Below are 26,652 nucleotides of genomic sequence, written 5' to 3'. Positions count from 1 at the left end.
TTTTGTCAAATATAAATAAACTACCATAAACATTTCTGGTAAACCTTTAGTTTAAGTATCAATTCTCACTATTAATAACTGGTTTATTACCTATTATAATTATATTGGCTGTTTTTTGTACTGTTATAGTACATATTTGTGTGAGTCCTAATGCTCCAGTATAGTGATGGGGACACTATTCTGTCAGTGAGCGCCATCTACCGGATGAGACATTAAACCGAGGTCCTGACTCTCTGTGGTCATTAAATATCCCATGGCACATCTCGTAAAGAGTAGGAGTGTATCCTCGGTCTCCTGGCCAAATTCCGTCCATCGGCCCTTACCGATCATGGCCTCCCAATCATTACCATTCACCAAATTGGCTGTATCACTATCTCTCCACTTCTCCAATAGCTGGTGTGTGGTGAGCGTCGTAGTCCTGTGGCTGTCGTCGTATTATCTAAGTGAATCCTGCACACTGGTGTTGGTGTGAAGAGACCCCCCACCCATGATTGTGAAGCGCTTTGGGTGCATGGCCATGCACAATAAATGTACTATATAAATATATATTACAATACAATTACTATATTCTGCATGATTATTTTCTGCATCCCTAATCCTACCTACTACTACCTTAATAACTAGTAATAAATTGTAGATTGGACATTTAATGAGCTAAAAGTCACAGTTATTAGTTTAATAGTAACAATTGTACCTTAAAATAAAGTGTGACGAAAATTTACTTTCAAATTATTTTTAAATTGAACACAATGTTTGGGTTTCACCATAGATATATACACTAGATATCGCATACAGATCCTGAGCTTGCGTCAATACCGCCGCCATATTTGTACAGTGCTGGCATAACAAGTCATTCAACCACACTTTTCAAGACTTAAGCCAATCTGAAGATGCTGGACTTTTGAGCTGAGTATGGGTGTAGTAAAGAGCAAACAAAGAAAACAAAGCATAAATGCATAACATTTCATAGGTAAGATTTAGTTTTTACAATTTTGTATTGTTATGAACTTTTGTGCTCAACAAGTAATGTCATTGATGATAATACAGTCACTTACTGCATTGATCATACTTGTTAAATATTAAAAATTTTATATACCATTTAGGTCAGAAATGTGGATATGCACATTGAGAGGCAGGGATATCGATGGTCACAGGAATCGTTTATAACGAAGATTTATTCACAAACAAATCGCTCCCTCCGTAGGAATTAGAAGTGAAAGCTCTGAGGCTTTGAGGACATGGATTTGATTAAAATTAACAGGGATAATACATTTCCATGCACATAAACACATTTCTTTGTTGACAATGCCAGTGCGGTCACTTATCCAGCAATGTAGAATAGTAATGTAAAATGATAATTTTCATAATTTAAAAACATATTTGCATTCTGACCACCGGGAAAACTTCAGATCATAGAAATATGTAAATATGTGTATATATCTATGGCTCTGGATGGCCAGTCCTCCACTGCACTCTGGTCCCACATTTATTTCAAAGGATCGCTACCCTGTACCAAAATGGTACATTTATTTCTATATAACTTTATCTAATCCAGATTCACATAAAAAAAAGAATCTGATAGAAAAATGGTAATGAATAATTTAAGAATCATTCAACTGGAGCTGTAGAACAGAAAAAGTTTTTTAAGTTTAGTAACAGTAAGCCATCCAGTCTCATAATTACCAACTAAAATGAGTTGAATACTATATATCATAACCACGTTTATGTCCACAAATATGTCCACATTCACTCATTTTAAATTTCCTGTACAGAAACAATAAATGAACTCCTGGAATTGACTGTGATTTTTGCTTTCAAACTTTTAATGTGTATATGAATAGTCCTACATTTTCAGTTGTTAGTTCTTGGTTCTCTGGAACAAGCACTCTTTGTACCGGACAGTATCTGCAATAGTGGTTAAACTGAATTTTTACAATTAGATAAGACTTTTGGGTCCAAGATTTCCACGTAAATTCAAATGAAAGTTCAGACGGGAATTACATTACTACACAATGCTGATGGATGTCAAAAAAAAAAACAGTTGGTCATTTGTCTGGGAATATTCTACTGGGAGGTGGGAGGAAAAACATTGACATTTCCATTATTGGACGGCAATAAAATCACAGACTAGCACCGATAAATGCTAAAATGACATCATGGCCCCGTGTAAAGTGATTATGAGTGACATTTTAGGGCCAGTTTCATTTGTGTTTGGTCTCAGCAGAACTGCAGTGGCTAAATGAGCTCATGCGGTGGATGTTTCTGCTGTGGATGTGTGGTCTGAATCAGTAAAGTCCAGCTGTACAGCAGGATAAGACCTTCTGCAAAGACAAGGAAAGATGTCATACGTGTGGTATTTGGATCGTTACATTCTCTACAAATGTCTGAATTTTTTCGTAAGTGGTCATCTGAACAGGTCAGGTTTCAATTACAGTGTCTAGACATGTGTAGGGGACTGGCAATTCGAGAAAGACAAAATATGGGAGGAGAAGAATTGTCCTGCACCACCTGAAAAATACAGCTTCAAGGCCAAACAAGAGTGTAATGGATTTCGGGGAGTGGATGTCTCTGCAAAACTCACTGGCACTAGGGATTGTGTGATGGTATTGCCCTGCTGAGTAGTTGCTAGGGTGTTCTGGGCAATTAATAACCCAAAATATGAGCAATAAGCAGAAGTATGTTTGACCTGATATGAGTCATGCTGCTCTTCGGAGAGTTTTGCAGTGCGGTTGGCATTAGCAGGAAGCTGTTTAATGTTCTGGAAGTGTTTCTGTAGTTGTTGACTTCCTTCCTGCAGTATGCCCCATGATGAATTGCATTAATTATGAGAATACCCAAAAGCTATTGCTGCATCTCACATTGCGTAGTACATCCATACTAATAGTATTAGAAAAAAAGCTGGGGAGAAGTGCTCACATAGCCTCATAGGTTATGCACAACACAGGCTCATTGTGAATACGTATCCTCGTATACATTTCTGGAAAGCACGAACTATGTAGCCAGAGGTACGTATGGCTGCATTTCGTCTTTAAAACAAATGCTATGGGCTGGTATGATGCCGTCAGGCTTCTGTTTCTTTCCATGCTACCAGCTGACCGTTTACCTCCATGTGTGGATGGTTTGTCCAGTGCCTCGCCATGAACGTCAGTGGACTTGAGATGCAGAGAGAAGTTGACTGCAACAACAGGGTTCGAATCTGGTAAAAAACAGTTCCAAAAAGCAGGTAAAACAAAAACAAAAGGCAAAAAATAAAATATACAAGTCCTGGGATGTATTTCACGCTCTCCAGAAATGTATACAGGGATATGTATCCATAATGAGCCTGGGCTGGCCATGCAAGTATTTCTCCCCAACTGAGAATTTCACAGGTTGTCATTGCTCAAAAATGAACCAATGTGATGTAAATATAAAACCAACTTCACCGCAGTGAAGCAGGCTAGGTGGAAAAGCACTATTTACTTATATTTTGTTGTTAAACTGAATAAAAATCTACATTATCATTGCTGTAAAAGGTCCCTTATGAAATTGAAAATAGTCACATCAGTGTTTTGACAGAAGATTTCAGTGAGTGAACAACATTTCTGTCCATATAACCCATTTGTAACAACAGCAATCTACATCAGCTCTGCATGACTAAAATAGTTTTAAAACACAACATTACCTGTCTAAAAGAAATACAGCCATGGTGTCATCCTTTCTCCAGCTTGCAAAAGTAACTTCAATATTGATTCAGGATTTTAAAGTTTTAATTGAGCATTTGTTTATACCGGTCTCTCTCTCCTCTCCTCTCTCTCTCTCTCCCTCTCTCCTCCCTCTCTCCTCTCCTCTCTCTCTCTCTCTCCCTCTCCTCTCTCTCTCTCTCTCCTCTCTCCCTCTCTCTCCTCTCCTCCCTCTCTCTCCTCCTCTCTCTCCTCTCTCTCTCCTCTCTCTCTCTCTCTCTCATGTGCAAGTGAACACGCATCCATGCGAAAACGGGAGGTCTGCGTGATCAGCTGCAGATGTACAAATGTACATTTGCTGACAGGCAGTTTGGGCTACTTATCAGAATTATGGGAATTGTCGGCCCGACAATTGGATGAAAATTTTTTAGTCTTATGCCTTACCTAGAATATAAAAATACATATAAATACATTTATATCATTTACTTTAATCATTACTATTGGAATGTGAAGAAACTTTCAACCAGCACAACAAAAAATCTTTCTGAAGACATTCACCTGCTGCACCTTTAAAACTCAAATGTAGTACCTACATGAGAAGTATGCGATTTTAGCAAAGGAAGCCCGCCTACAAGTACAGAAGCCAGTCCTCGGTTGCTGTAGACTGATTCTCTAGGGGAGAGGCTCGGTCCAGATATGTGTTGTTTATGACAGTTTCTGCAGCTTCATTGTAATGAACCCTCTGAAGTCAGCAGATACTTGCCTCACAGACATGAGAATGTATTTACATAAAGCTTGAAATCTCTAATTTTAAATGAATCAACTACAGCTTCAAGGTCCTGTCTGACCTCATTCGTTTATTCATTCATTTTCTTTTCGGCTTAGTCCCTTTATTAATCTGGGGTCACCACAGCGGAATGAACCACCAACTTATCCAGCATATGTTTACAGCGGATGCCCTTCCAGCTGCAACCCATCACTAGGAAACTTCCATACACACTCATTCACACTCATACACTACGGCTAATTTAGCTTACCCAATTCACCTGTACCACATGTCTAACTGTGGGGGAAAACGGAGCACCAGAAGGAATCCCTCGCAAACACAGGGAGAAGATGCAAACTCCACAAAGAAACACCAACTGATCCCGGCTGAGGCTCGAACCAGCAACCTTCTTGCTGTGAGGCGATCATGCTACCTACTGCTCCACTGTGCAGTCGCCTGATCTGACCTCTTTATTTAAAATAAATTCTTACCTCCAATGCAAATTGCAAACGCTTACAAACATAAACAAGAGGTCACTGTCATTTTGCAAGTACATTTGAAATCAGGAATACGTTCTAAGCTTTTTCATAAAGACCAGCATGATTGGACACAATATTATACAGAGAATTCTATGAAAGCAAGAACATACACAATAGTACACAAACCCTAATATCAATAGTAGTGAGGAAATTAATATATTCATGTTGAATCTATGTTTTATACTAGGGTTTTTCTCCATACAATTCAATTGAATTCACAAGGGTTTACAAGGATTAGTTTATAAGATTCCTTGAGTAAAGGTCATAACAATCAGACAATTTCTTTAATAGCAGATAGTGAAGAGGATGATATTGTGCAACCTGTAAGTTATTGATTATTTTGGTAGTTACATACTGTAGCTTGATTGATAGGATGACATCTGATTGCATCCTCCAGAAACAGGCATAAAGGAGGCTGGTGTTGTGAATTTGTTCCCTTTGAGTGCGCATGCTCATTAGCTTGGGCAACCTGAAAAATGCAGTTTTTTGATTGTTTGACAGTTCTTATTAGTTTTCATTGGTGATTCCAAATCTGAAAATGAATCAGCTTTGAAACTGTTTTAGAGAATTTGATGTTTCCCAATGAGTTGGAGACTTGTATATCTGAGTTTCAAAGATGGCCGTCGAATGAAATGGCTTTCCTTGACTTTGGCATAGCTTCCATAACACTGTAAAAATCTGAAATGTTTTTTTAAAATACACTGAGACACAAAGAGGTGCCATTATTCTCTTCGCAGTTCATCCATCAAGTATTAAAAGGATACTCATAATTACAAATCACTTTCAGCAGACCACAAATGACTCCAAAAACTTGAAACAAGTCTTTCTGCAGCAGTATCACTTGTTAAATATAACTATACCATTGGGAAATACATAGAGAAAATACTTTGGAGGAACAAAACACAGTGAACTCAAAACAGCATTGGCCACAGATATGCTTGTTATACTAATGACATGTTAAAATAAAGATGTACTCAGTCTTCACTAATGTATATGGTTGATTTTACACACCAATATTATAGCCTTATTATCTAAAGTGACTGGTTTTGATTTTTGAATAGAAGTTGTAAGCCATAATTTGAGAGTGATCTCTGTCACGCCACATTTCTCCAAATGACAGCCGTTCGGGAAAAGCTCTGAAGGAGAGAACACACTGCACCTTCAGACAGCATGAATAATTACAGCACTGCACTGCAGCACCATCAGGAGAGTTTGGCTTTTATAGAAACATCATTACAAGAATAAACTGACTAATGCATCGGCAGTGTCACAGTGAAAGGCTTCAATGGAGATGGCAGAATGGGGCAAGTGGAAAACCACTGACTGTATTGTTTTTCTTATTCTGTTTGGCTTTGCTTAAATAAATACGTTTTTGTATTTAAATGATGAAAGTATCATCTCAAGATTTAATAAAGCTAATATAGGGTTGCAGGACAGATTAAATCGCTAATTTGATTCCAAGGTTTAAAAACAAAATAGATAAATCAATCTGTGATCAACTGTTGAAATGATCAACCCTTAACTGTTAATCAATAACAAATACTTTGTTCTGGAATTCACAAATTAAGATAATTTATACACGTTTTTATATCTTTTCAGATGACATCTAAAAGGGGTCATTAACTGAGAAACCAAAATTTCCTTGATCTTTTGACAGATAAGAGGTCACAGTACTATAAACACATCCTGTAATTTTCAGAGCTCAAAACCCTGTTGTTCCTCTAAAAGCATCTTATATCAAAGTCAGTCTACCAAAACAACAGGTTTTGTAATGTTTTATGATGTAATAAATATAATAGGAATAATAGCAATAAGGTCAGCCTTTGCAGAAGATCTGTTAGCCAATCACAGCAGTAGGTGTTTACTTTTGAGTAGAGATGGGTATCGTTAAGGTTTTAACGGTATTACTACTTTTACCGATACCACTTATTGGTTCGGTACTTTATCGGTTCTCTTATCAGTACTTTTTGTGTTTTTTTAATTAAAAAAAAAACCAAATTGAACAGATTTAAAAACACTTTATTTTATTATTAAGTTTTTAATGTAAAATAAATGAAACCAATAATTGTAAAACAAATAGATATTTTTTTCTGTAAAAAAATGTACAATAGTTTGAAGGAAAATGACTCAATTTTTAACCATTCTTCTGGAGAAAAATCAACATGTTTGCATTTTCTGGCAGAAGTCAGGACCTTTCTTGGTTTATTGTGCTCCCTGCAGTTGAAAATATCCTCTTTGAGTTGCAAAATGCAGTTAAATGAGATAATGTTTACGATTTTTCATTAACGCATTTACATAAATTATTAAATTAACTATTATTAGGCTATTCATATGCTATATTTGTAAATACAGTAATGTAAAAGCATTTTTAATGTTTTGATTTGTTAGGCTACTGCAGAAAAAAATGCTGTTGTCATTGTAACCAAATATGTGTGTTTATTTAACTATTAATATTAGATAAATTTAGATGATTGACTGCTGGCATAACGATGTGGATGATGTAACATTACCGTTAGTGGCTAGGCAGTCCAAAACTTTTCATTACTTTTCATTGCAGTTAGTGCACTTTTGATAGATTGCGTTTGCGTTTGTTGCAACTGACACTTTCGCTGTCTACTCGGGAAATACAACCCAATTGGTTCACTCTGCAAGCTTACGAGCTGTGTGTGCGTGCAAGTCTGGGTCGTGAGCTATGTCTGTGCGCTTTAACAAACTTATCTCTCAAGTTTTTCCAGACCTTTTAACAAAAACTTTCCTCCTTTCTCACTGCTGTTGCTGTTTCTAGCCAAGAATTATTGATCATCAGGTTATCTCTATAATCACGCATCATAAAGATGTCGTACTGTTTCAGACAAAATCTCTTCAAAGTGGTTCATATTCAACTCAAATCAAACGCGGCGCCGCACGCAGTGTTTGCTCGAGTCTCAAAAAAAATTCATTCACTCCGCCAACCGAAATCATGTTACGCGCATCCAAAGTGAACCTCCGCAAAACCAGCGATGACGTGAAATTCGCCGCGTGCAGTCAAGCGAACTAGCGGACGTGTTGAGCATAAACCAGGCTTAAGCGTGAGTCACCGCTGTAGTACACACGTACAGCCGAGAACTGTGAAGGCTTTTATACTTGACGCGCTCGCCAGAAACATGAGCATTTCTCATGTGAGATTACAGACTGTGCAGATGAATAAAAAATATTGCAAATAAGAAAAGGTTGGTCAGTTAAATTATGCTACTGTAAGTAATGTTTATTCAGCAATAATTTTCCAGTACCGATAGCAGAATCGTTAACGTCAGAGCTTATCGATACTTCAGTCTTTTATAATGTTGCACCGATATCTATGAAGTACTGATTTTTGATACCCATCCCTACTTCTGAGGCTATAAATGGCCACACACATTCAAATAGAACATTCTTATGAGGTGTCAAAAACAAGACTAAATTATGATTTTTTTCAATGTATATGTATTGATAACATGATAAGTGGACCTTAAAGAACAGGTAGATCATGAACTCTTTAAAATACAATATAGTTTCATTTATTTTGTGTGAAAATAAGTCTTAACAAAGTATGACATTTTAACAGAAAAACTGGTTATAGATCAAGAATTAGATAAATTGGTAACACTTTCAAACAATGGCCCATTAATTAATGTTATAGTTTACAAACATGAACAAACAATGAACAAAACATTTATTATCATCTTTCTTAACATAGTTATTTCGTGGCTGTCTGAAATACTTCAAGGTATCTTATTCTGAGATAACCGCTGAACAGCACAGGCTCATCTGGGTATTTCAAATCATCTTGACCATCAGCGCTCACATCCATATACTTACATCCACATTCATATTAACGTGCTTGTTTGTTACTATTTGACACCATGTTGTGACTGAATAATAGTTTAGTGTAGGCTCCATTATTCCAGTTTTACTTCTGTCAACTTTGTGTTTTTCACTGTTTGACGCTATTTTGTGGCTGAATGATGCGCAGGTTAGTAAATACTCCATCAGTTCCACTCAGCTGTTTTTGTTTCTGTCAACTTTGCATTTAATTAAAGAATTTATAAACTATTTTAGCTCAGAACAATGTTTTTGTGTCTAATTTTTATGTTTTGTGGCAAGTAGCGGTGTAATAAGTGGGATAAAGTACATCCAGTCGGTTGTTTTCTCAGAATTCCCTTCAGTCTTATACAACCGATAAGTCTGTCAGGCTTTATTCTGTGATAACAACCTCCTGGATGTTCTTTATCCCTTATTTAAAGTTAGTTCATAGTGTATTAACTAATGATAACAAGCACTGTATTTTAATAAAACGTTAGTAAAATGTTGAACTATGATTTTTAAACGCTGTACAAGTATTGCCGTACAAGTATCTTAGATCATTTTAGTAAATGCATTCAAAAATAGTAACTACTGGAGCATTATTTTAAAGTTTTAACAAGCAATAATGCTATATATAAATACATGAAAAATATTAATGTACTAAATGTGGAGTAAGTTACATTTTGCTGCAATAATATTTAGACAAGCATTGGTTTTCGATTGAGAATTCTATATCAATGAGCTAACTTCAATTTCATGTTCATTTTATGTTGCATCAGACACTGAACCGGGCTCTCAGTCGCTTTGTGTGTGTGTGTATGTGTGCATGTGTGTGAGATGAATGATCCTGCAGTGGCGGCACCAGTCGGGCGGGCTGCTGAAGGTGAGGGCACTAACACACACTCAGACGTGACGCTGTGTGTCTGACTCCACAGTGACAGAGCAGGAGAAAAGGCCTCTCTATTTCTTTAAAAGCTCCTCAATGTTTGTGCGTCAGCAAAGAAAGGGAACGTTATTGAATTGGTGCCCGAGACCTTGTTTCGTGTTTGTTAATAAAACTCTTGCCTTGACGTGTTTGGCATGAAAAGCGTCTCATCTCCTAATGCAGCAGTAACCCGTCACCTGCCAAACCTACTGCTTCCCTTACTGAGATTATTCCAGGCCACATCCCCTATTGCCCAACTTAAGCTGTAAATAATCCATTGCACTTCCTGTTAGAAGGATTTTAAACTGATACTCGTTTCTCTTTTTTTACATGTATATACTGTACACTCACCTGCCGTTTTATTAGGTACATCTGTCCAACTGCTTGTTAACACAGATTTACAATCCGCCAATCACATGGCAGCAACTCAGTGCATTTAGGTACATGGTCAAGACGATCTGATGCAGTTCAAACCGAGCATCGAAATGGGGAAGAAATGTGATTTAAGTGACTTTGAACGTGGCATGATTGTTGGTGCCAGAGTGGCTTGTCTGAGTATTTCAGAAACTGCTGATCTACTGGGATTTTCACACACAACCATCTCTAGGGTTTACAAAGAATGGTCTGAAAAAGAGAAAATATGCAGTGAGTGACAGTTCTGTGGGTGCAAATGCCTTGTTGGTCAGAGGAGAATGGCCAGACTGGTTCCAGATGATAGAAAGACAATAGTAACTCAAATAATCACTCGTTACAACCGAGGTATGCAGAAGAGCATCTCTGAACGCACAACACATCGAACCTTGAAGCAGATTTGCTACAGCAGCAAAATACCACACCGGGTGCCACTCCTGTCAGCTAAGAACAGGAAACTGAGGCTACAATTTGCACAGGCCCACCAAAATTGTACAATAGAAGATTATCGAAACGTTACCTGGTCTGATGAGTATTGATTTCTGCTGCAACAGAATTTGGCATCATCAACATGAGAGCATGGATCCATCCTGCCTTGTATTGACAGTTCTGGCTGTTGGTGTAATGGTGTGGGGGATATTTTCTTGGCACACTTTGGGCCCATTAGTACCAATTGAGCATCGTGTCAATACCACAGCCTACCTGAGTATTGTTGCTGATGTCCATTCCATTATGACCACAGTGTACCTATCTTCTGATGACTACTTCTAGTTATATAACTGTAAACTGGTAGTAGTTTCAGTAGTAAACTGGTTTCTTGAACATGACAATGGTTCACTGTACTAGAATGGCCTCCACAATAAATCCAATAGAGCACATTTGGGATGTGGTGGAATGGGAGATTTGCATCATGGATGTGCATCCAACAAATCTGCAGCAACTGCGTGATGCTATCATGTCAATGTGGACCAAACTCTCTGAGGAATATTTCCAGTAACTTGTTGAATCTCTGCCAACCCATAACCAGTAAGGTACACCTATTAAAGTGGCAGGTGAGTGTATATATACAATGCTCAGCATAAATGATGCTTTACAATAATATATATATATATATATATATATATATATATATATATATATATATATATATATATATATATATATATATATATATATATATATATATATATATATATATATATATATATATATAACATTATTAGCCCTGTGAATTTTTTGCACATACACGTAGCAAGGATTTACAAAGCAAGGTTATTTTCACAGTATTTGCTATTATATTTTTTATTTATTTATTTTAACTGGAATAAAATCTGCTTAATTTTTAAAATACTTTTAAAGGTGAATATTATTAGCCTCTTTAATTTTTTTGTTTGTTTGTTTGGCTACAGAACGAACCACTGTTGTCTCTAACTTGCCTAATTAACCTAGTTAAGCCCTTAATAGCAAATTAAGCTGAATACTAGTATCTTGCAAAATAACTAGTAAAATACTATGTACTATCATCATGGCAAAGACAAAAAAAATTCTTATTAGTTATTATTAGCTAAATTAGTTATTAAATATTTTATGTTTAAAATGGGATGTCATCTGAACCTAAACCTGTTCATTTTACATATTAAATAATTACATATTCATATTTACTGTACAATCTGACAATTGTGCAAGTCCATATTGCATTTTCAGGCACTTTTAGGAATAATGAAAGTTACAATAAAAGTGAGGCTGTTTCAAATGTTCCCCAACAACCATTTCTGCTGCCTGGAAATTGTTAGTTTAGGGCCTTGCGTTTTAAAATAATTTTAATCTTTGGTCTCTGAGGGTGTTTCATGTCACAGCTGCCACTAAACAGTGCTTGTAAACATGTTCAACGTTCTTTTGTATGAGGAATGTGTTTGACTGTTTCTCTGGTAGCTTCTGAGTACGTCTCCGGAAGTTCACTTCTGTCCATACAATAGCTATGTTTCAATCCAAAGACTCTTTACCACATGAAACATTTGCAAATAAAGCACTGTTTCCATCCAAAGAATTAAAAAAGAGAGAATAATCATCACTTCCTGATAAACTGGCACCAAATTGTAGATTTTTACAATGTGGTCGGTCTGCTGGTTTTTGCATTAATGTTGTTCTATTCATTCATTCATTTTCTTTTTGGCATAGTCCCTTTATTAATCTGGGGTTGCCACTGCGGAATAAACCAGCACTTTATCCAGCATATGTTTTACGCAGCGGATGCCCTTCCAGCTGCAACATTTATACACATGTATTCACAGACAAACACTATGGACATTTTAGCTTACCCACATGTCTTTGGACTGTGGGGGAAGCCGGAGCACCCAGAGGAACCCCAAGCCAACACGGGGAGAACATGCAAACTCCACACAGAAATGGCAACTGACCCAGCTGAAGCTCAAACCAGCAACCTTCTGCTGTGAGACAATCATGCTACCCACTGTGCCACCGTGAAGCCCTAATGTCGTTCTATTGCACCCATTTTTTGGGTCAGTTGTGACCTTTTTGATGCACATGCTGGAATTTATTCTGTTTACATCATAGTTTATCCAGATTTTTTTCTTATCGGATAAAATGTTTATCCTAAACAGTTGTGCGCATTAGTTTTTCAAAATGTATGCCATTTGCATGAAGTATTTTTATGCAGCAGTATTCCAAAATGTGCTTAAAATAGGATGAAAAGATAACTAATGAGAGTCCATTTCCTCTGTTCTGTGAGAGTTGAGGGGTCATGGCTGTTGACCTGACCTTTTGAACTCTCTGCATTCACACACCCTCGTGTCCATTTGATTCCCGGCCTAATGGCAATGAGACCCGGGACAGCTTAACAGGCCTGGGGGGACTTAAAGCCCTCAGTATCTGCTTCATTTACCCCTGCAGGGGCTTCTGCTTAATGCCGCGTGTTGTGTGGTCACTAATCCCAGCTCATCTGATAATGGTAGCAACTCATCAGTCCATGTCAGTATTGGAGGACTGAGATAATAATGGTGGAAGGCAATGCACATGCTTGTGTGGATGAAAGAGTGTGAATGTCATCATTTAAAGATCATTTCAAAACTGAGTCAGACTGTGCTGATGTCAAGGATGAGTCGGAATCTGACTAATCTGGTCAACAGATGGCCACTGTCTGGGTTAACGTAATAGATTTGGAGACCCTCCTGTTCCAACAGGTGAAGCTCATGAAGACAAAATGAGGAAAAATAGAAATGATATTTTACGAAAGATAGCAAAGCAAAGTTTTTAATGACAGTTAAACACATATACACACATACATATGTATGTGTGGAATTTGTATTTGTTTTGTGTAATTTTAATTGAAAGTAGTTCAGTTTGTTTGTTTGTTTGTTTGTTAATTTTTTGTTTGTTCATTTTTTTGTTTGTTTGTTCATTCATTTGTTTGTTTGTTCGTTTGTTCTCTTGTTCATTTATCCCTTTCTTTGGTGTTTGTTCGTTTATCACTTTGTTTTGCTGTATTTGTTCATTCATTCGTTCGTTCGTTCTTTTGTTCATTCTTTTGTTCGTTTGTTCATTTGTTTGTTGTTCATTCATTTGTTCATTCATTCCTTCATTCATTCATTCCTTTGTTCGTTTGTTCATCCGTTCGTTCTTTCATTTATTCATTCATTCACTCATTCATTCACTCATTTATTCATCAAATATTAATTGGTCAAAGTGATGGTGGCAGATTTGGAAACAGGTGAAGCTCATGAAAACAAAATGAGGAAAAATAGAAATGATATTTTACGAAAAGAGAGCAAAGCAGTTTTTAAGGACAGTTCAACATATATACACACACACATATATATATATATATATATATATATTATATATATATAATATATATATATATATATATATATATATATATATATATATATAACACAACACACATATATATATATATATATATAATATATATATATATATATATATATATATATATATATATATATATATATATATATATATATATAAATGTGTGTGTGTGTGTGTGTGTGTGTGTGTGTGTGTGTGTGTGTGTGTGTGTGTGTGTGTGTGTAATTTGTGTTTGTTTGTGTAATTTCGTTTGTTCGTTGTTCGTTCGTTCGTTTGTTCCTTTGGTCGCTCGTTCGCTCGTTTGTTCATCCGTTCGTTTGTTCGTTTATTCATTTGTTTATTCATTTGTTTATTCATTCGTTGTTCGTTCATTCATTAATTCGTTCCTCTGTTCATTCATTCTTTTATTCTTTTGTTCGTTCGTTTGCTTGTTCTTTTTCTTTCTGTTTCTTTCAAATATTAATTGGTCAAACTATTTGAAAGTGATAGTGGCACGGTGGCTCAGTAGTTAGCACTATCGCCTCAAAGCAAGAAGGTTGCTAGTTCGAGTCCCAGCTGGAAACAATCTAAAGACATTCGTTATTGGTGAATTGCATGAACTAAATTGGCCATAGTGTGTGATTGAGCGTGTGTTTGTGTATGGGTTTCCCAGTGCTCGGTTGCTGCTGGACGGGTATCCGCTGTGTAAAACATGCCGGAATAGTGGGTAGTTTATTCCGCTGTGATGACACTTGATAAATAAGGGACTAAGCCAAAGGAAAATGAATGAATTGAAAGTGATTGAAAATTTCAATAAAAGTTATCAATATACATGTCCGAAAAAGTTTTTTTTATAATAGAAATTCTTAAAAAATTTTAATTATTCTCAGATTCCTGAGAAATTCTAGAAATTATTGTTATAGTGAGGAAATTGTGATTATAACCGCCATAGATATTAATGGGGAAAGTCAGGGTGCATTAAAGTAATGAGAATTTGGGTTATTGTTATGAAGATTTTAAAATGCTTCACAAGTATGAAATAAAAGTATCTTATTAATAAAACTGGCATAATGAAAACTATCAAAAAAAATTATATTCTTAAGGTACCTTAATTTATTAACCAGTGTTATTTTTGTAACATTCAGCATTTTAAATAATTCAGCCATTTGTTATATAATCACTTCCGTATTATATAATAAACTTAAAGATGAATCACACTGGCATCTGTGGAATTAGCTTCATTTTGAGATCACTGAAGCAAATTGCGCTAATAGCAATCAGAGATTAGTAATGGACTACAAAACAGTGACCAAAGGGTTCATTAGAAAAGTATTGTTCTTGTTCTTAGCACAACTGATGTGTAGGAATAATGTCTCATTACAGTAAACGCACTGATTTCCGGTGTGGCTGCAGTTTTCCCTGTGGAGTCTGTTCCTCATTCAATATTTATTGGTCACGAATGGGGGTTCTGGACCGCCCGCGATCTCTCGGCCCCTGAGTCAGCGTTCCTTCAGCATGTAGAGGCAAATGTGATTATAGAACAGTAAAGGGCAGACTGAATATATACCAACATTACTCAAACAAATCAATTTAGCTTTTAAAAAACAGCTCTGTGGTTTAAAAAAAGCTGTTTGATTGAATGATGCTGTGAGGGGGCTCATAAAAAATTCCATTCATGTTTTATTCTTAGTTGTTATTAGCACCATAGTAGTATTATTAAATAAAGAAAATATTTGTAAAAAAAATTTGAAAATTATAATATTTCTGCAACTCGGCAAGACTTCTTGCGACCACAGCAAGAAGGCTGCTGGTTTGAGTCCTTGCTTGGTCAGTTGGCATTTCTGTGTGAAGTTTGCATGTTCTCCCAGTGTTGGCGTGGGTTTCCTCCGGGTGCTCCAAAGTCCGAAGAGATGCCCTATAGGTGAATTGAATAAACTAGATTGGCTGTAATGTATGAGTGTGAACGACTGTGTATGGGTGTTTCCCAATACTGGGTTGCAGCTGGAAGGGCATCTGCTGTGTAAAACATATGCTGGATAAGTTGGCGTTTCAGGACCCTTGTTGAATAAGGGGATTAAGCCGAAGGAAAATTAAAAAATTAATGAAAATGATATTTCTCCCAATTATGGATAAATGTGTGCATGTGTGTGTGTATGTGTAAAAGTTTGTTCTATGATGAAATGCTTCATTTAAGACTATTTTAAACCGCAGTTTGCATTTTAAAATTTTGTTTTCAATTTTAATGGATTGTCGGTGATTGAAGAAAAATTGTTTTTGTGATCAACTTTGCGTTTTTCTGAACAAAAAGTATCAAAAATTACCAAAAAGAGCATCTAAAATATCAATACACACACATTTGTGTATATTTTTAAACCTAAAAACTTAAAAAAGAAAGTCTTGTCCACACATTCTGCATTAACTACTCAGAAGTCAGAATTATTAGCCCCCCTTAAATTTTTTTTTCCTTTTTTAAATATTTCCCAAATGATCTTTAACAGAGCAAGGAAATTTTCACAGTATGTCTGATAATATTTTTTCTTCTGGAGAAAGACTTATTTGTTTTAATTCAGCTAAAATAAAAGCAGTTTTACATTTTTTAAAAACCATTTTAAGGTCAAAATTATTAGCCTCTTTAAGCTATATTTTTTCAATAGTCTACAGAATAAACCATCATTATACAATAACTTGCCTAATTACCCTAACCTGCCTAGTTAACCTAATTAACATAGTTAAGCCTTTAAATGTCACTTTAAGCTGTATAGAAGTGTTTTGAAAAATATCTAGTAAAATATTATTTACTGTCATCATGGCAAAGATAAAATAAATCAGTTATTAGAAATGAGTTATTTAAACTATTATGTTTAGAAATGTGTTGAAAATATCTTCTCTTCGTTAAACAGATATTGGGGGAAAAAATAACCATGGGGGTTAATAATTCTGACTTCAACTGTATGTGAGCACTTTCTAGAAATCAGTATCCATTTTTATCCATTGAATAAAAAACATATTACTTGACCACTAATAGAAACATTATCAGCATATTCCCCTGAGAAACGTTCCATCCGTGTATGTGATACAACTCTATCCTCTTCCAGAATCAATGACAGGAGGAGGATGAGTGAATGAGAGAGAGAGAGAAAGAGAGAGAGACTCATTCGCTGCCGATCTTTCTAATTGGATCAAGCGCAGACTTGCCCGACTCTCTGCTCTCTGCTCTGTGTTCATAGTGTGAGAGGACAGAGGCACCAGACAGAGGGAGAGACGGAACGTATGTGTTGGTGTGATGGATCAGGAGAGGGAGAAAGAGGAGGGGTGAAAGAAGGGGTGTGTGTGTGTGTGTCTTCACTTCTGTCTACTCGTCCTTCCGTGTTGTTCTGTGTGCAAGTCTTTAACGAGGAGCCCATGCCTCGATCGGACCCGCACCTGCTGCTTTCGGGTGATTCAGCCGTTTTTGAGAGAGCATGAACCGCAGCCCAGGCGCAGCAGCCCCCTCCTCCAGCCCTGCCCCCAGGTGAGTGCTGCACTCTCTCCGGGACTCTCTGAGGCGGGATCCACCCTCAGCCGGCCTTAAGCATCCGGAGCATATGCCTTATTTATAGACCTGCTGCCTGTGTTTTTCTTCCTGCTTCTTTGGAGAGACCTGGGCGACAGAAATTAGAGGCACGGAAGTCTACTTCTTCTTCCTCTTTAGTAACGAGGTTAGTGAGTGGAGTGTCGTGTCCAAGCCCCTTCCCCCTCGCTGCTGATCTGATAATGGAAAGAAGACTTTATGAGGCAGCGTGTCGGCCGGCGCTGCTGCAGAACTAGAGCGAGGTCTGCACAGCTGCTGAGGAGAGAGAGAACCAGAGGAGATGAAGTCGGAGGCGGCGGAGGACATCTCAGCCGGACTCGCATCTCAAGAGACTCCTTCTGATGCCTTGTCTGAGGTCGCCACCAAAGAAACGCCCGAGGAAGCTGAAGAGGAAGTGCCGGGGGACGGCGACAGCTCAGAGCGGGGTCCTCTGGGATGCGTGCCTTTGCCTGCAGTCGCATGCTGCTGTGTGTGCCTCGAATTGGAGCGTGTAAATAACTGTGTTCGCTCTGAAAAAATCTGCATCCTGCCCATCTTGGCCTGTTTGCTGAGTCTGGCCCTCTGCACCGCTGGCCTCAAGTGGGTGTTTGTGGACAAAATCTTTGAATACGATCCACCGACCCATCTCGATTTAAAGCGTATAGGACAGGATCCTATAATAAATTCAGACTTCACTCAGAATCCTGAATCAGTTTCATCTTCCTCAGTCACTCTATCTGTCCCAGGACAGCCAAAGGTCTTTGTGGAGGGGGACACCACAGCTGGACCTTTTGAGGTGCCTCCATCTAAAGTGGCTGTTTTCACACCCACTGCAGCAGTGACGGTTCACCCCAAACTCTGTGTCTCCACCCAGCCCCAAGAGCACCTTCAGACCTGTCCAGAATGACACTGCTAACCAGTTACCCACTCTGGAATCTAATGAAATTATTCCAAAGACCTGTAAGTACAATCCTAGTTTTTTGGGTCATGATTGGGGTTTTAGTTCTAGATATTGTCACATCATAGCATATGCACTGAATCATAAAATTGTTGTATATACCACTGTCAGTACAGATCAAGGAACCTTATTTGTGAGTGAGCTGAGAGCCGGATTTGAGCATCATTGAATGGTATGTCACTTCATACCACTCGTGTTGTAACTTGTCAGTTTTGCTGTGCACCTTTGTAACTAAGCCTTAAAAGTTTAAGTTTAGGTGGGCGTCAGAAGTGACGCAGACACCCCTTTGAAGCCGCTTGATGATTACTGTGTCAGATCTAAACACTATAACTGGTTACCTGCCCACGTGAGTTGCATCAGACCGTGGTCATGGCACATGCAGTACTGATAGTGTATGATAATGCAGCAGTGCTGCAGTAAGAGGAGGACACTTCCTGTTGGCTCTGCTCCATTTCAAGGTCAGAGTCTCCACAAAGACTAGCCGATGCCCTTCCAGAGAAAGATGATCATCAGTAATACTATCTGCTCCCCACTATGACTTTGAGAGCTTGAAGAATTATAACGGCTGGAGGACTGCCAGGCTTCCACTCACTCTCGGATCTCCCACCATTTCCTTTTTTTCTCCCCTTTTTATGCTTCTCTGCCACTTTTAGCTGTGTGGAGCAATGCACATTTCTCCCACAAGAAGTTTCCTGAATAAAAATAATGTAAATGTATTCGCGGTCAGAGCTCATTGTGCTAATGTAGCTGATTTATTTAATCTGAGCCCTTCAGAGTTTTACTTAAATCCATTTGATAGATTGGATTATCTCACCTCATCTGTCAGAGGTTAAGACTGCTTCTTATGTAAAACACTGAGCCATTACACAATGAAAATCTGCTGGGTGTCTTTGGGAGTTCTTAAATTAACACAAAACACAAAAAAGCTTGCACTTTTACCTTTGCTTGCAATGGAGACTTTTTTAATGGAAAATGTAAGGATGGATATATGTAATTTCACAATGAAAGCTGGTAACCTATTAATAATCTAATACGTATACAGTTAATTAATCTAAAAATACGTATATATAGATAATATTATGGTAACGCAGAGGAGTCTAAAGTAATGCTATAAATGTTATTTATCAAAATTAGATATGGCATCAAACTCTAATGGACTTAACTGATGAGAAAAAAACTTGTTGTTATAATTCACAGTGTACATGTATCCCCAAAAACCTGAATGAATGTTTTCATATATGTTTAATTAAGATCAATTAAAGCAGTCTCAAGTTTATGTGGTAGACACTAAGATCCAGAGCTGTGCCATGTCAGAATCTTCATAACCTGACTTCACCTCAGCATCGTGCTTCATTTGGCTGCAGCAGTACACTTTTTGCTTAAATGGAGTGCTGCTGGGAAGCTCAAAGACCCTCCCTCTATGAGCACTGTGATCAATTGTCCAGGCCTGAAATGGAAATGCAATCGGTTGTGTTGGAAATTTCAGTCTTAATCAATAACAGACAGCAGATCAGCTGACTAACAAGGAAGCTCTAGTTAAAGTGATTCTGAACCTGATGAAGTATGTGGCAAACGATTTGTAAGATTAAAGAACAGGATGGACTTAATATTAGATTCAAATGCATCTTGGCAGCATAGATGTGATGCTTGCATGTTCTATTCATACAGTTGGCATCATTATGTATTGCATTAGTATTTTATTACATCGAGTACATTACATTACTTAATGTTGTTCCAAATGTAGTTTGTCAGAGTGTTGTTTGGAACAGTGTAGTTTGAAACAATGTATTTGTTCCAAACATAGTTTGGAACAGTGTAGTTTGAAACAATGTAATTGTTCTAAATGTAGTTTAGAACAGTCTAGTTTGGAACAATGTAGTTGTTCCAAATGTAGTTTGTTAGAGTGTAGTTTGCAACAATGTATTTGTACTAAATGTAGTTTAGAACAGTGTAGTTTGGAGCAATGTAGTTGTTGCAAATGTAGTTTTGAACAGTGTAGTTTGGAACAATGTATTTGTTCCAAATGTAGTTTGGGACAGTGTAGTTTGAAACAATGTAGATGTTCCAAATGTAGTTTGTTAGAGTGCAGTTTAGAGCAATGTGTTTGTTCCAAGTGTAGTTTCGAACAGTGTAGTTTGGAACAATGTAGTTGTTCCAAATGTAGTTTGGAACAGTGTAGTTGTTCCAAATGCAGTTTGTTAGAGTGTAGTTTGCAAATATGTATTTGTTCCAAATGCAGTTTGTTAGAGTGTAGTTTGCAACAAAGTATTTGTTTTAAATGTAGTTTGGAACAGTGTAGTTTGGAACAATGTATTTTTTCCAAATGTAGTTTGGGACAGTGTAGTTTGGAACAATGTAGATGTTCCAAATGTAGTTTGTTAGAGTTTAGTTTGGAACAATGTGTTAGCTCCAAGTGTTGTTTGGAACAGTGTAGTTTGGAACAATGTAGTTGTTCCAAATGTAGTTTGGAACAGTGTAGTTTGGAACAATGTAGCTTTGGAAGATGTAATGTGAAGTAATATTGTTCTAGGCAAGGCAAGGCACATTTTATACACAGTGGCAATTCAAAGTGCTTTACATAAACAAGAATAATTAAAAAAAGACAGCATTCTTACAATGCCAGTATAATTTAACTCTTTTAAACAGGACTTAAGACTAATGTTTTTGCTCACTGGCTTGTATGTTTGTATGCTGTTGGTAACTTTTCCAAAGTTACTACAAACTCAGAATATTCACTGGTTGGTCTATCATCATAAATCATTTTTGTGTTGCACAGAAATTTTTGCAATAAGTGATATTATTGTCATTTTAAGACCATTTTCTGATTATATAATAATTATACAGCAGCATAATAATGTAAATAAGCATAAATACTTTCAAGGCACAAAATGTTCACCTTTTTATTTAGATTCTGTAATTTGAGGTTTACAAATTTCAAGAAGAAAAAAAACAAACAAACATAATATATTGCATCACCAAAAATGATTGTCTTTGTCACATATTGAGCAATAAGTGGATGTATTGATTATTGTGACAGGCCTATTCACGGACCATAATTTTGTTCTTAGTAAATTTCATTTTATACGATTAAAGCTGGCTATTGATCACTATTTTTTACTAGTATTATTCTTCAGGGAATATTTTGCCTGTTTATGTGAAACTAAAATAGGTGGTGGCAGTTGACTGTCTTAATGAGTAATTCATTCACTAAACTGATTCATTTAGATGGCTTATTAATTTAAGGATCAAGCAAGTGCATGTGGATGAATGGGATTTTCTGAATCAATCAATGAATGGATCACCCAATTCATTCAAAGTATCATTGTGTTGATTACCGAAGAGCACTCTGGTTGTAACATGTTGCTTTGGAGGTATGTTTCACTTGTGGGTCTGTGTGTAATGCTTTTTTGTATGGATTTATCAATGAGAGTCGCTCACACGCCGACAGATCGAACGGATTTCAGAATTAGATTTTTTTAAAAATCGTAATTTGAAGTTTTAGGTTGATGGTTCAGTCGTGCAAATAAAATTCACCCACAAGTGGTCATTTCAAATCATGTTATATAAAAATTCAGCTTGCTAAATTGGCTAATGGGAGTGACTGTGTTATATGCCGATGTATCTGCTGAAATACACCTAAATTGGGTTGGTGGGTAAATGTCAAGAAATAACTTGATATATGCAGGCCAAATTTGTAATGATGCCTTACTTCTGTTGAACACAAAAGTTATTTTGAAAAATGTTGGAAACCAGTAACCATTGACTTCCAAAGTATTTGTTTTTTTACTATGGAAGTCAATTGTTACTTGTTTCTAAAATCCTTCCAAATATATTATTTGGTATTCAACAGAAAGTTTTGCAACCACTTTAGAGTGAGTACATTTTCATTTTGGGGGGTGTAATATCCCTTTAAAAACTTTTCACACTCCATTGTTTAGAAAATGGGTAGATAAACAAGATTGCTAAATGGTTCTTGGAATGTAAGAGAAGCATTTTTAAAGTTTTTACAGTTTATCAGTTTGTTGATTTCTATGTAAATTAAAGTTTTAACCAAATTTGAGTAAAAAATTTAACCCAGAATTTAGGTTTGTCAATGTTTTACCCAAATTTGAGCTGAAACAATAAATCATATTTTGAGATCAAAAGATTAGGGAATATAAAGTTCTCCTCCGTCCTGCATTACAGATAATCTGCAATATTTGTCTTAGTTCTAGTGTATTTTTGGATTTCAAGCTTGAGCAACCTGACTCAGATCTTACTGCAGCATTTCAGTGGGAATAAAGCCAAGAATCAGACTTGGTCTTTCTACAGTGTTGAATATATTGATGCTCTGTGTGGAATATATTCCCTTATTTTTTGTCTGTACACCTTGTGAATTTAGGATTCTGCATCTTCCTTTTTAAATTTAACATAAGGAATTGCTGGTGCTGTTTTGTGCTATAGGATTCATGACCGCTAATAGATGGTGAAATGGAGCATAGCGCTAAATACATGATAGTAAACATGCATAAGCCATAGGTCTCTATCCCATAAAGCAAGCTGCTCATAAATGCATAGTGAACTCATTAAATAATGTATAAATAACTTCCCATGGACTCCTGAGCTGATGGCTTTATTGATCAGCGCTGCCTGTCTCAACCTTTTAAAATGTCTTGCTTATGATGTCACAGACATGGTATACGTGTTGATGCCATAGCCATCAGAACCTAAAGACATGAATGATTCATTACTTTAGCAAAGAATAGGACTCTTCAACAATCTTTCCTTCTGCAAAGCAGTTTTTCTTGAGAATGTCATGTTTCAGATCCGCTCACTGTTGTTCCACTTGATCCTTTTTAATTAACAAATAATCTGTGAAGCTGTTCATTTCATAATTAAGTCTGTTCTCTTTTGTTCAGTGTAATGAGGTTCATGTAGAGTTCATGCCCTGCTTTCAGTAGATGAGTTCAGTTGACGCAGTGGTGCCTTTTGCCTCTTATAATGAATGTCTTGTCTTATGGATTGTTGTTCATAGCTAGATGGCAAATGTTTCACTTTTTAATTGCAGACTGTTGCAAGTGTCTAATTAACCATGTGGTAAAATGAACTACAGACTGTGTTTGGTGCCATCTAACAAAAACAGGCTAAGAATAGCATGGGGCTTTTCAAATGATTTGATTACACAATATCATACCAATAAAAAGATTCTTAAATCATAATTTGACCACAATGGGCCACGAATCCAGTCATAATAGTAAAGTTTCTGAAATTGACATTTGTACATCATCTGAAAGCTGAGTAAATATATATTTTTTAAACTGAGAGCACCTATTTTACCCCTTTTTCAAGATTTAAGATAAGTCTTTTGTGTCTCCAGAAAGTTTCAGCTCAAAACACCCATTAGATTATTTATTATACCTTTCAGAATGTTGGAATTTTCTGCTTTGAACACTATATGGCTGTTTTTGTTGCCTGTGCCTTCATTGCAAGTTCTCCCTGTCCATGGTTCCCACGGCTGCGTCAGATAAACAGCACAGTGACAGACATGAAGGAAGCCGATCTCCTGTAACATTTATAAGAAATACTACAGTAAGAGCTATCCTAATGATTAGTAATTGATGTATTTGTTGTGGAGTTAATGAGTCGATGAGTCACACACAAAGTTAGAGCACACACACACAGCAGTAAAACACACATTGTGCGCATTTAACTTTGCACTGTTTTTACACGCAAATGTGACAGGTTAGACATTAAAATCCAGTGCTGTATGGACATCCGTTATGTTAATGTAAACCCAGGCTCATTCTGAAAACGTACCTCTATATACATTTCTGGAGACCTCCCAGGAAGTACGTATTTTTGCAGTTTTTGTTTTTGCGAATCAGATCTTAAATTTCTCTGGCGAGTGCCATTCACACCTGCTGTTCTTGCATAACCCCACCAGAGGCCGCTTTTGACTTACTGTTTGACTGACTGACTGACTGACCGACCAATTGACTAAAGCACCCTCCTTCTTCCCTTAACCCAACCAATTTTATCGATTGACCCACCCACCCACTTCCCTAAATCCAACCAACAATTTTCAAAAGCAATCCAGAAAAAGAAAAGCTCTCGTCTGATTTTTACCACGTTTTCAGATTTTACCGCATTCTCACCCTGTTATTTACTTGTTTATTTTATTTTTTTTTTGGATTCTGTTTTTGTCTCAATGGCTTTCTGGAACAGTTCTTCACTGGACTCGAACCTACAAGCTAACTAGACAAACTGGTTTCAGCGCGAAAGCCGTCCACACGGAGGTAAGCGGTCAGCTGGAAAGCGCAAAAAGGAATGGCATCATACCTCCCTGTAGTATTCGTTTAAAAACTGAAATGCAGCCATACGTACCTCTGGCTACATAATTCGCAGTTTCCAGAAACGTATATAGGACAACGTTTTCAGAATTAGCCTATGTTGGTTAATGTACAAAATAAACCTGATTTATCATCCACAAACCGGGATTAAAGCATCTTATTTTAAATTTTACTGACATATAGCTGTGGTAATAAAGTAAAGACGGTAAAATCACTGTAATTCATTCCGAACGTGCACTGTTTTGAAAACGTTTCAAACGTGCAAATCTCATTCTTGATTGCACTTGATAATCACAGAGAGCTGAACGGATCTTTTAATCCCAGGTGCTTTGCACATGTCTTTTCTTGTTGATATGATTATACGCGTTATTATGGAGACATGTTAATACGCGGCTGCAATCAATTTGGTGGGTGGGGAAATCGCACTCTTACGTTACGTTGCGGTGGGCCTCAAAATGGGGGGGATTTGGATCTAATTTAACAAAAGGAAATTTCGAAAAAGAGACTTTCCAGCAGGCACACAATTTCATAAATCATTAATAATAGATTAGATTTAGGTCATGACTTCAAAAGAATTTCAATGTCTATCCAGAGTCTAAGGACAATGTTATTTAATGTCCAATAATGACATTTGGTTGAATTTAGGCTGTGTTGGAAAGTGACCAAAATCCAACTTCTGATAGATGTCATACATGATTAGACGTTCATATTTGGTTGATTTTAGGTTAATTTTAGGTTGGACGTTGGACATTGACATCAACCTGATGTTGTGTTCTCATGTCAACTAGATTTTCATTTCCAAACAAAATCCAACGTGTGTTGTTATATATTTACAGTAGGACATTGATGAAATATCTTCATGAAACACAATCTTTACTTAATATCTGAATGAGTTTTAGCATAAAAGAAAAATACAGTGTATTTTTGGCTGTTGCCAAGGTTTTGGGCTCCAGGGTCACAAATATTGAATTGTAAATTTTTTAGCATAAAATGTATAGAACTAACATCATGGGGTTTATGCAATTCATGGTTCCTCATCTGGCATTACTCTTTCACTGCTGCCTGTCACCGTGCTAGTATATCAAGTTGGAACCCAATTATGAGTGTTTTTTTTTTCTACCTGTGCACACATTGACAATATGGATAATGCTAATGTGCTATAATAGCATGCAGCATGTAAGCATACATCATCTTTTATTAGCTGCCTCTCAGGCGTTTCCTGTCCCTTGAGACCTATCTGTACGTGGTCTGAAATGTTTTAAGAAGCTCGTAAAGTCTCTCACACACATACAACACAACACCAACAGACATTGGGAAATTCTAAACACCAAAGCTACTGAATTAGATTAGAGGAAACATGTTGAATGTAGTGTTAGATAAATGGTAATGTTAGGTTAAAGGGATAGTTCATCTAAAAATGTACATTTCCTCACCATTTACTCACACTCGAGAGATTCTATACTTTTAAGAATTTCTTTCTTCTGTTGAAAACCAAAGAAGATTTTCTGAAGAATGTTGGGAAGAATGGCAGAAATTGACATCCATAGTAGGAACAAAAAAAAAAAAACATTATGGAAGTCAATAGTTGTTGTTTTTTTCAAACATTCTTCACAATGTCTTCTTTGGTGTTTAACAGAAGAAAGAAACTCAGTGAAGGATGTGTTAATAAGGACAGAATTAGAAGTTTGGGTGAACTATCCCTTTAATCAGGTCAATCCGATTCTCACTGATCACAGAGTTTAACCCCTTCAATTTACGCACCAAACCTAAATCCAAACAGTAGAGATGTGATGGTGAAATAGGGCCGTTGGGTTGATGAATTCATTATTGTAATGGATAGAGACCAGCTGAGGCAAACATCTATGATT

General features: G+C 36.8%; 2 protein-coding genes across 8 annotated transcripts in view; both read left to right on the top strand.

Moving 5' to 3' along the window:
- The window catches only part of LOC130235728 (pro-neuregulin-1, membrane-bound isoform-like), a 196,319-nt gene that overhangs the window by 116,494 nt on the left and 53,173 nt on the right, over positions 1-26,652 (top strand). The gene's annotated exons all lie outside the window — the stretch shown is intronic.
- LOC130235730 (pro-neuregulin-3, membrane-bound isoform-like) lies at positions 17,193-18,441 on the top strand. The gene has a single exon (XM_056466163.1). It carries the CDS (start codon positions 17,799-17,801, stop codon positions 18,402-18,404), a length of 606 nt encoding a protein of 201 aa, XP_056322138.1. The 5' UTR covers positions 17,193-17,798; the 3' UTR covers positions 18,405-18,441.

Source organism: Danio aesculapii, chromosome 10 (genome assembly GCF_903798145.1).
Source record: "Danio aesculapii chromosome 10, fDanAes4.1, whole genome shotgun sequence".
Taxonomy (NCBI): Eukaryota; Metazoa; Chordata; class Actinopteri; order Cypriniformes; family Danionidae; genus Danio; species Danio aesculapii.
This window is presented reverse-complemented; position numbering and strand designations above follow the sequence as displayed.